The sequence below is a fragment of the Wyeomyia smithii genome, chromosome 3, assembly GCF_029784165.1.
Source record: "Wyeomyia smithii strain HCP4-BCI-WySm-NY-G18 chromosome 3, ASM2978416v1, whole genome shotgun sequence".
Lineage (NCBI taxonomy): Eukaryota > Metazoa > Arthropoda > Insecta > Diptera > Culicidae > Wyeomyia > Wyeomyia smithii.
This window is the reverse complement of record NC_073696.1, coordinates 203,151,225-203,163,147: the sequence shown is the minus strand read 5'-3', so window position 1 is coordinate 203,163,147 and position 11,923 is coordinate 203,151,225. Positions and strand designations below refer to the sequence as shown.

The following is an 11,923-nucleotide window of genomic DNA, read 5'->3' as shown; positions in this document are numbered from 1 at the left end:
GTAAACATTGCATTTTCTTTGAGACAGCTCAATCACTTTTCAAGATTTCACGTTTTAATCGTAAGCTTCAAATCAGCAGATAAGTGCAGTAATTTCATAAATCATTATGTAGCGTGTTTCACTTTCAAACTCATAAACGTAAGAAAAAAAAACCATAACATGTCTGTAGACTCCTAGCGTAAGCACGTTTCAACCCGATTGAGCCGGGTGAGGCCGGTTAATATTAGTCTTGTCTCGTTTTACCGTAAACAGCAGCACGATCCCATAAGCACGTGAAAATATGGTTCCCACTCATAACGTCTATCCAAGACATGCGCCGGCAGTGTGCGGTTTCTTTGCTGGTTTGAATGACCGAGGACTATTTTTAGTGTGATACTTCGACAAAATTCAAGCACAGATAGTACGTCTGACGCTTGTAAACAGTTGACGTCATTAAGTGACGCCTAAGAACCTTTCACAAATGTAATGATGAATCACATGCATGAGATCAACCGTTTGCAAACAACATTACCGCGGATTAAAATACATAAGTTATAATAATATAAAGTTCATACATAACAGTTGCAGCTTGGTAATTGCACGGATATTATATGAATTCTTAACAATGAAAAAGATACAATGCAGTAGCAACACGATTGAACATTTACTCGCGTATTTGACCATCGCAGAATGACTCATAATTCCTTTATCTAATATCGTATACTGCAGTGCGTGTGATTAAAGAACAGAAAAAAAAAACGATATGCGAAGATACCATTTTCTTTCCATATGATAACGAACAAAAAGTGTTCGATAAAAAGAATTAGAAAAACGTATAGCAATAAAATCTTCCTCCTCCTTTTTTAAAATCGTAAAAAATTCGTTTATTGCGGCTCATCTTTAATTTATCTGAAGTGTTCAAAATGAATGAAGAAAAATACGGATATTCAGAACAAACATTATAAATAGTGAATCATATTCCAAGTACTAAGGCGTAGAAATATGAAATGACACCGGATAACTATCAACTAGCGAAAGATAATGACATCGGAGTAATGAGTCAGTAAAAGTGAAATTTCAGAATAATAGTTGCATTGGGCAATGACTCAATTTGGTTGTCGTTCAGGGTAATAATATTCACAACCTTCCGAAAAGAACATGCAACTTAAGTTTTAAAGTTGCATGGATTAAAACACTACAAAGTAATGTTACCACAGCCATGCGCTCACACCGATTTTTTTTTTAATTTGAAATCGTGTTTTCGCATTGTGAGCGCCCTAAAATTTATGACTTCAAGCATTGATAACAAATTTTATTTCTTCGATTCCATGTAGGATAAGCGACCCACATTCTGAAAATATCAAAGTTTCAAAGCCATTTCACTTAAAGTTATACTAATTAATCTACGTTAAATAAATTTTATTAATTTCTGATTGAAAGCGAATTTTCACGATTTGGTTTAGTAATTTTCACAATTCGAAAACCTCTCGCTATAATGATTTTCATTTGAATTTGAATGTGACGAATAATTTCTAGAACAAATAAAATTCTTAGCGTATGCCGTAGAATCTACTCAGAGTTATTCAACTTTTACGTTTCTTGAATACTCTTCCCTTAAGTGGGCTCTGATTCTGAATGTATAATACTTAGAGCAAATTTATTGCTTATATTTGAAAGCTGAGAAAAATTTCTACTACATACAGCCTTTACATCTTCAAATATGAAAAATAACATTTTAGAAGTAAAAGTGTTCAGAATTGTAAAAGTGCTATTTTAATTGTTTTCTCAAAACACAGTTGGTTAGCATTATTGGTTTAACTTTTTTTTTCGTTCAATTCAAACCTTTTGAACCACTCTTCTGTTGATTCTTTAAAACTAACTCTATCTGCTTAAGCTTTTAAGAAATTATAAATTTATGCAGTTTTTCAACCAGTTTTCCAAAAATCGAAAGCAGTGTTAGAAATCAATTTCTTTAAAAGATCAAGGTTTCACAAATCAGCCATATATAAAAATATCCTGGTCGAAGAGTTGGAAACAAATATTTTTTTATTTTCTATATCATATCGTAAACAGTTTTTATTTTGGTTTTGTGGTTGTGAAATGCAGGGACTTTTGTGTGGATACACATCGTAACTAATTTATATCGTTCGTCATCAACTACAAATTCTGCTTGTTCATAATGCAACAGTTTTTATTATTTTCTCTCTGAAGGAACTTAATTTGTGTACTAACCTAATGGTGATATATATATATTTAACTAAAATCTCGATGGTAGAAGGTGATATCAATTTACTCGATGCATTTCGAGTTCGTCAACGAACCGACACTATTTCTCCACCTCGACGTGAGCGGATCGGAAGTAGTCCAATAGGAAGAAGGGAGAAAGATTCACTTACATTCTAGATCTTCTTTGTGTATTCTTTTTTTTTTTAGAAAAATAAAACGTTAAGAAGTACATGCCACTTACATGATAGCTTTGATTTGATTTGCTTTCTTTGCTAGTAATAATAGTTTTTGTTTTTGACTACAACCAGGACTACAAACATTACTTTTAACTTATTTTGCGAAAAAAAAACAGCAGGAGTTAGCGATTATGATTTGGAACGGGTCAGCAACGGTTTTTCTGATTCATCAAACGTACGCTGAGAGGTAACAGCTAGGCTATTGCTGCGCGTGTTCAAGGCGCCAAGCCCTAACTGCGCAGCATTTGATACTGGTCCATTGTTCTGGTCTGGAGTAGGCCGATCGGAGATCATAAACGTCGGCGAAGGCGCATTACTCGTTGGTTTACTGGCCTTCGGTGTTTGTAGATTTGCTGTATCCGCACCCACGCTGCGATCATCTTCATCCAATGAATACAAGAGTTTCTCCACTTCGTCATCAATCGGCTCCAATGAGTGGTCACCTAGACGTTGCGAACGTTCCATCAGTGTGGCACGCTTAGCTGCTAAGTACAAGTTGCGCTTGATCTGAATATATACCACCTCAGTCACAGCTTTGACTGTGTAGTCGGGCAAGAAAACGTGACGCAACATGGCGTCCATATTTAATGACTGCAGGGATCCCATAATTTGTTGCGATGAGTCTAGCGGTACATCAACGCCCACATTCTGTATCAAAGCCTGTGTGCCGAAATAAGTAAAAGGTCCGCTTTCGAAAACCAGATTCTCTCGGCCCACCGTCACTTCCACACGTCCCTCCAGAATAAGTACAAAGAAGTCTGCTGGTTTACCACGAGTTATAATAAACATGCTCGGGTCGTTTTTGTCTTTACCCTTTTGCTTAACATGATGAACAATGTCCTGATTGAGCAGTCGGCGAAGAATGGTTTCTGACACCATATCAGCTTTGAATGCATCTACAGAAGTACTAAGATATTGGAATGTTGCCAGTGTTAACTGCGGTGAAATACGCAGTCGCTGTGAAGTCCCGTCTCGTCCCTGAGAAAATACGGCAAAGTCCTGGCACTTTGTACGATCACGACGCACTTTCCGACGATTATCGGTAAATACATCAGTTTCGTCCATGATTTCCGCCTGGATCAATTCCTCGATAACATCCTCCAGCGTCACCAAACCGATAGTTTCATAAAAGGGATCGCCTTCACCTTCGTTGTTGACCTGGTGTACAAAAGCCATGTGACCTTTATGCCCCTCCTTAAACTGTTTAAACATCACATCAAGAGTTACATCTTCGAATACGAAATGGCACGGATTCTGATAGAATTCACACAACGTTTTAAGCTGCGTGTTATCGTCCGGATCGACAAAAGCGAGATCTTTTATGTATAGCAACGTAACGATATTCTTTCGGTCGCCATCGTAAACCGGAATGCGCGAAAAACCCGATTTCATTATTTCTGTGATTGTTTCAAAATCCAATACCGCATCCAGCGACAACATAAAAGCATCCTCAATACGAGTCATCACAGCCTCAACAGTTTTCTTACGTAGTTCAAGCACTCCAGAAATCACATTGACCTCATCTTTGTCTAGGTCGTTGATATCAGTGGTCACTTTGACCAACTCTTTCAGACGCTCGCGATTGTAAAAGTTACCGATTTCCTCCCCGAGAATATAGTCGAGCACCTTTGAAGTTGGATAAGCCAACGGCGCTGTTATCACCATTACAGCCTTCGTGATAAGGATCGTTTTAGCTCCGACAGCCAGACCATGCCTGGAGCAAATTGCTTGCGGTGTTATCTCGCCAAAAATTACGATAGCAATCGTAGAGCAGATGACCGCAACAAGACCGGAAGTTAAACTGTCCAGCAAGATAGTGAATGTTGAATTTACTAGTACATTACCTAGTAGAATACTGCATAATAAAAAGTTTCCGTGATCACGAACCGGTTGAATGGCTCTGGCATAGCGCTTCTCTTCTTCTGTGCCGGTGTTGCATAAAATTTTTAGATCGGTACGATCCAGCGACATAAGACCAAGATTCAGTCCAGAGAACAGAGCAGAAAACATCAGACAAACTCCAATGATAATAAATGATGCCCACAAGGGTAAGAAGGGCTCATAACTAGTCATGCGCATCCACGGGTCTCGGCCTTGATGAATGAATGGCTCGGCCATTTCGGCTGTCTGCTGCTTTTCTTTCTTATTTGAGTCATATTTAGCACAAATGTAAAAATAGTCACCTTCAACGGGCAAAGGAAATTCAACGTTGATTAATGCGGTGTTATCGGTAGCAGATCCTGGCACTACATGAAAAATTTTAGTCACCGGTACTAAGCAAGATCCGCCGAAGACATTAGGCTCCTGTGTGAAAACTACCACAGTTTCTTCAGTCAATCCTTGTCCAAAAAGACGCAGTGTCACTGGGGAATGGCTCAAAACTGAAGGAACAGCCTCATCGTCGAATGTCGGCTCTTTATTAGCATGCTCAACACGAAAACCGAAAATCAGCAAGTTTCTACCCAACATTCCCTCGCTTGGAAGATGGTTTACCCGTTTTCTTCCTTCATCAATACTGCGTGGTAAACGACGATCACTGGCTCCATCTTGCCATATACCACCCGCGCCATTCCTATCCTCTATCAGAGACGAAAGTGGCGAATAAAACAAATTGTTTCGTTCTGTGTCAGCAATGCAGACACCAACTATCGATGATCCTTCATCAATTCCAGCGTTCAACAATTTTTGCTGACGAGCGTAAAATGCCACCGACACTAGCAAATGCGTATCGTTTCGATCGGTGATATGAGCCCTTCCATCGTTGTAGTATGAGATCCACTTCCAGCAGTCTTGCTCATGCGACACTAGCTTCACCAGCAGCTCTTCATCACTTTTAGATTGAAATCGGGTCAAGCTACTCCGCCTCCCGTCCTGCTGCTGGTAGGAAATTGCTAGCAAATGCTGATATTGTAACAGGTTATCGTTGTCAATTGGCAGGGAACTGAAAGCACTGTCATCGCTGGTCACGGAACCTTTTTGTTCACCGCTCTTATTGAGTATTGCGGATGCGACGGATCCGTCGAGAGTTTTCACTAGAACAACAAACACAATAGCCAGTCCAATTGAACAAGGTTTTTTTCTTCGCGACACACTTCTAGCTCTCGGCATATTTATACTCCGCTAAACATAAACGGCTACTACTACACTGCTGGGGGAGGCTCGCTATCGCGTTTTTTACCTTCGATCCGAAATTAGTGTTCTCGCTTTGAAGTGATTCACTCTTTTGTTGTGACTTTGATTTTGATCAACGGCACCGACGATGGAGAAAAGAGAAAAAAGGTGACTGATGAGAGCACATCCAGCCCGTAATCTTAACGCTGACAGTTGCAAAATAAAGTGTTCGAATAATATTATTCGAAAATTGAGTAACTGTTATATGCGTAATGTCCTGATACGATTTTTTGGTTTTCTACGAATTTCTTATGTTGTTGATTGCTGTTGTTCTTCGATGCCTCAAGCTATTGATATTAAATCTGTTCATTAGCATTTTCTGAAATGATATGGTGGAGGAACGGCACTCGCGCAATTAAATAATCGGACTCCAAAAGTAGTGATGAAAAACGTGTCTTTATTTTATTGTAGTTTTACAAAGAATGATAGATTTATTATAGGAAACGGATATAGTTCGTGCTACAGTTTGACAGTAGCTTTTACATAGTCGGGGGAATAGATGGGGGCAGAAGACAAGGTTAATACACTCAACACGCCCGCTTAAACGTTGGACTCTGCCATCCCTAGACATTTACGTAACCTTTTGAAATCTGCAGCAGGCAAACCTTTTGTCAGGATATCAGCATGTTGATTTGATGACGGAACGTAATCAATTTTGATAAGGTTTTTATCCAACAGCTCACGAATATAAAAATATTTGACATCCATGTGCTTGAGACGACTTGAATCTTTTCGACTTGAGGCTATCTTTATCGACGACTGATTATCCTCATGAAATAAAATGGGGCCTCCAGGAAATCTTCCAAGATCACCCAGTAGACGGACCAACCACTGACTGTGGCATGCAGCTACACAAAGAGCCACCAACTCTGCCTCAGTTGACGATAGCGACACCGTTGCCTGCTTTCTGGAAAACCAACTAACTGTTGCTCCATAGACTTTAAAGACAGCACCAGAAATTGAACGACGATCTGTAGTGTCACTCGCCCAGTCGGCATCACTGTAAACTTCTAGCAACTGACTGTTGTTGTTACCTCGATAACATAACTCCAAATTTAACGTTCCTTTGATATACCGTAGCACCCTCTGAAGATGAACCCAGTGTTCTTCGTTGGGGCAAACCTGGAATTGGCTGAGATAGTTCGCCACTGCTGATATGTCTGGTCTTGATGTTGAAGAAACGTACATGATACAGCCTATCAACTCTCTGTATGGTTTCGAGATCCTTTTCGATTCTTCTCCGCCTGCTTTTTGAGTATAACCTCGCGCCACCAAACGAGCTTTGTATCGTGGTGACTCACCCGCCTCAGATTGCTTAAATTTAAAAATCCACTTGCAGGATACTGCATTCCTACCCTCTGGCAACTTTGCTAAGGTCCATGTACGGTTCTTCATTAACGCGTCCATCTCCTCCTGCATCGCTTTTTGCCACAAATGCCAATCGTCTCGTTTTTGCATCTCCGTCAACGAGTCTGGTAAGTTTTCAACGTACGATAACGCATTTGAAGCGAAATTAGCTTCCACTTCGTAATCCTGGCGGTTGACGAACTCGAGTCGGACGGACGTTAGTATCATCTCTAATTTCCTCCTCCTCCTCTTCTCTGAAATTAGCAAACTGTTCTTCATCCTCTTCTTCAATGCTTTCTGACTGTTCTTTATCTTCTTCTTGTACACTGTTTCTCTCTTCTTTTTCTTCTCGCACATAAATCACTGAATTGTATTCCCTATTTCTCACTCTTTCTGGCAATGTCGCTTTATTTTCCACTTCGACGAAATCTACATCGTGTGCAACGACAATCGACCTGGTTGTTGGATTCCAGACTCGGTATCCGTTCGGTGCATAACCCAGAAAAATACCCTTACAGGCCTTCGGATCTAATTTTCGTCGTATCTGATTTGGTACGTGAACATATGCTGTACATCCTAAAATACGACATTTGGCAATATTCGGACGTCTTCCATCCCAAATCTCGATTGTCGACTGCTTGTCGATTTTAGCATTTTCCAACATAGCACGCGCCCGCTCAACAACAGTACGATTAAATCTCTCACTGGTTCCATTTAGTTCAGGGGTATATGGAACGGTCTACTCGATTTCGATTCCCTTGTTTCGGCAAAACGCCATCAACGCTTTATTCTTATATTCGCCACCGTTGTCGCATTTCAAACGGGATATTTGCTGTCCAAATTTCGCACTGACAACCGCTTCGTAATACTTCAAACATTCGAGCACTTCTCGTTTGCACGTCGTTGGGAAAAACCATAGAAAAATGACTCCAGTCATCGACAAATGAAACAAAATAGCGTTCACCGTTCAGTCCCGCCGGGGTAACTGGTCCGCATACATCGGAATGCACAACCTCAAGCACACGCGACGACCGTTTTCCATCGCGAGCTGGAAAAGGTTTTCGAGTTTGTTTTCCTAAAACACACGGTTCACACACTATTCCGATTTTGTCCGTATTCCGCTCTAATGGTGTCAAACCGTCTACTATATTGTTGCTCATCAGCTGTTCGAGCTGTTTGGCGTTTAAGTGCCCCAGCCTGCGATGCCATAATTACAAGTCCTTGCTCATACGACTACACGTAAGCATCGCTCCAATTTTTCCGATATCTTCACTTGTGTACATATCAAGCACGTACAGTTTGTCGCGACGCGTAGCACTGGCGACCAGCTCGGAACCATCGTATATTTTCACTTCACCGTTATTAAACACAAAACGGATCCCTTTACTTTCAACCTTCGCTACAGAAAATAGGTTAAAACGTAACGTTGGAACATACAGTACATCGTTCATAGTACACGGGATGTATTTACCCTTCACGATGCAGAAAAGTTTCACCGTACCGGAATGAGAAGCGACAATCGATTCACCGTTTTTGGCGACAGCAATCTCCACAGGTTTCAGGAGCGGTTTCAAATCTACAAACAGGTCTTTGTCTTTCAATAGATGATCGGTACACCCCGAATCGATAAACCACTGCACTCGGTGTCGCATAGATGACTCTTTATCAAATTGACACTCCCCGCTTAGTGCCACGAAGGAGACACCGCTACGTTCCACTAGGTTCGCTTTCGACTGCTGTTTACTTCTTTCTGTCTGTTTCCTTGGGCATTCCGACAACTTATGCCCTTCCTGATGGCAGCCGAAACATTCAATCTTTTTCTTTTTGTACTTTTTCTGCGTACCAGCGAAGGCTGTTGTGTCAGATTTCGGAGTGAATAACTCGATACCTGCTCCTTTATGCTTTATTTCTTCATCAAGAAGTCGACATTTAACGAACTCGAGCGACAACCTCTCCTCCGGCATCGTTTCGATTGTTGTTATAACGGTGGCATAGTCTGTACCAAGCGTCAGTAACAGATGACAAATAACGTCCAACTCATCAATTACAGCTCCGGTATTTCGGTAGTTTCTAACTAAACGGTCAAACCGGAGAAAATGATCCTGTAGAAATCCCGACTCGAAACGCAACGATAGCATCTGCCGCTTCAAGTACATACGACTAGCGATGCTCTTCCGTTCAAAGACACGAACAAGTGCATCCCAAATCTGTTTCGGAGTCCCCTTCTCTTGCACGTACTCAAGTTGTGAGTCGTCAATTCGGGACACTAACAGCAATTTACACTTTCTGTCTTGTTTTAATCGTTTCTGCTTTTTCGCGATTTTTGCCTTTTTGACAGCCTCGCTGTCTGCTGGCTCTTCCTTCAGCTCATCCAAAGCGGCTACTTCAACCTCCGTCATTTTCGTTTATTCTTATCACTCAGCGATCCTGGGCCCATAACCTGAAATGATATGGTGGAGGAACGGCACTCGCGCAATTAAATAATCGGACTCCAAAAGTAATGATGAAAAACGTGTCTTTATTGTATTGTAGTTTTACAAAGAATGATAGATTTATTATAGGAAACGGATATAGTTCGTGCTACAGTTTGACAGTAGCTTTTCCATAGTCGGGGGAATAGATGGGGGCAGAAGACAAGGTTGATACACTCAACATTTTCTATTATTTTGCACAAATGGTCGATTTCTGCAAAAGAGCATCTTTATTTTGAATTTTTCGTCAAAGCACTTCGAATTTTAGTATTTATCTTCCAAAAATATATTTTTTTTACTTCTCTGATTCACTACTGTAGTTTACTGAATATATGTCTATTATGAAAAAAAAATTGCGTCTTGTGCATTTGAACTACAAATATGATTAGAGATTCAATTTGTAGAAGACTCAGCAAACTTTTTTGGTGATATTCGCGTAAAATAGATCCGGAGTGATTTGCGATTAGGGCGCAAATAACAAAATGTAAACAAACCGTTTTATTGCGCCATTGGTTTCAAAAAGACTGACAAAATTCATGGCAAGAATTTAGCAGGCAGCCATTTAGCAATAATCGAAAAAACTATTTAAATCAAGTTTTTAGTAAAGGGCGTCAAAACAGTTCACCCAAAACAAAAGATACTTTGGAAATTGGCACTTTTCATTGTTTTGAATCAACGGGCTTATTTGTGAAATATTTCGTAAACAGGCGACAGTAAAGGGCGGATCAACATTATGTTTTCAAAATACAGGCGCATTTAAAGGGCGCAACTGAGGAAAAAATAAAAACAAGGCGAAATACAGGTGGGCGCATCCTGGGGCGCATCTTGTTGTCAGAACGCTTTATGGCGAAATAGAGGTGGGCGAATCTCGTTGTCAGAATGCTTTAAGGCTTATTTGATAAGAGTTAGAAGAAAAGCGCAGATTTTAGCCATAATTGCACAAATTCAATGTGGTATTGTTAGAAAACAGGTTTATTTTACGTCGATTTTTTTATATTTATGTTAATGTTAGTCACTTCCTTTGAAATTACGATTTGAAAATGTTGCAAATTTTGAAACTGATTTTCCCCAATGTTTCTATTTTGCCAGGTGCGCCCTAATCGCAAATCACTCCGCCGGAGATGTTCTCAGCGACAATAAAGGTTTAAACACAATTGATATGTTGCGGCTGCGTTTGCGGCAATTTGACAGTTAGCCCATACATTTTCTGTCAAATTAACGTCAAGGCAACGCAAACGTATCCATTGTGCTTGGGCCTTAACAATGCAACTGGTAAGAAATTTTATTCAGCATTGCGATCAATGGGGTCCTAAAATTTGAGACGGTTTCCTGATTTTTATGTATCAAATGAAAGAATGTAGTTTTCTGAGCAAAACATGATTCTCGAAAAATGTTCATCATTATTCTTCGATTTTTGAATGAAAAATAAAAAGAGACAGTTCGCCCTAGTACGGTATCCAGCTTTTTACGCGCCATAATGGCGGACGCTATAATGCAAAGTTCGTAATAAATTACCCACCCTTTTGACAACTCTGCTTACGTCAGTTTGAAGTCTTCATATATTTTATTAAAAGAAAAATATATCCGGCAACATTTGCGTTGCCAATTTTTCAGATATCGCAAATCTGACGTAAGCAGAGAGGTTCGCATATTACGAACACGGAATATAGCGACCATCTGGGAGGGAGAAACGAATACTACACTCAAAACAAAAAATACAGACATGCGTCGTTTTTTGATAGCGTGTAGCAATCTTCTTGCTGTAACGCATGCATGACTCAAACGAAGTTTTTTGTAACATAGAAATACTGAAAGTGCAACTTTGTCTGTAAAACATAAATTTTTCGAGTCTGCGTTTATTTCAATTTGCCGTTGTGTTAAAGTTTCTTCAGAGTTTTGAGTTTATATATATTTGCGCAGACTTTCTGAAAATGTGTACGAGAGCGTAACCTGTGAGGCAGCTTCGAAAATTTTACAATCCTACTTCTCACTATTTTGTGAAACGAGAATTAACATTCGGCCGTGATTAATTGTGTTCGAAATAGTAACCAAAGCCTTAAATCCAGAAAAAAAAACTAAGTTTAAGATTCGAAGTTCGCTAACATTATTATTACTTAAAGCCTATGAAATTTATTACCTTCGCGTGAAAATAAATTAAAATATTTTGTAAAACGACAATGAATACAAAAACTGTTTGCGATGAATATTTTTTCAAGCAACGCGATACCGTTCAGTTATAACAATACTTTTCACAAAACCAACGTTTTTTTTCTCTTGGTTCAAATTGACAGTCAGTAACAGCTCATTCTGGTTCATTTTGACACTCACACAGCTTCGTATCCGTTTCTCCCTCCCAGGCGACCACCATTATGGTGCGTAAAAAGCTGGATTTGGGCGAACTGTCATTTTAGGCATTCGAGCAAATATTTTATTCGTCATTTAAACATCGAAAGATTACGATAAACATTTTTTAAAAATCACGTTTTGCTCAGC

General features: G+C 39.8%; 1 protein-coding gene across 1 annotated transcript; it reads right to left on the bottom strand.

The window, feature by feature from the left end:
• Window positions 1-2,007: 2,007 nt before the first annotated feature.
• On the bottom strand, window positions 2,008-5,713 carry LOC129731237 (unextended protein). The gene has a single exon (XM_055691074.1). It carries the CDS (start codon window positions 5,547-5,549, stop codon window positions 2,571-2,573), a length of 2,979 nt encoding a protein of 992 aa, XP_055547049.1. The 5' UTR covers window positions 5,550-5,713; the 3' UTR covers window positions 2,008-2,570.
• Window positions 5,714-11,923: the final 6,210 nt, after the last annotated feature.

Excerpts from the sequence above, each read along its gene's own strand:
- LOC129731237 (XM_055691074.1), bottom strand. The coding sequence starts at position 5,549 with ATGCCGAGAGCTAGAAGTGTGTCGCGAAGAAAAAAACCTTGTTCAATT.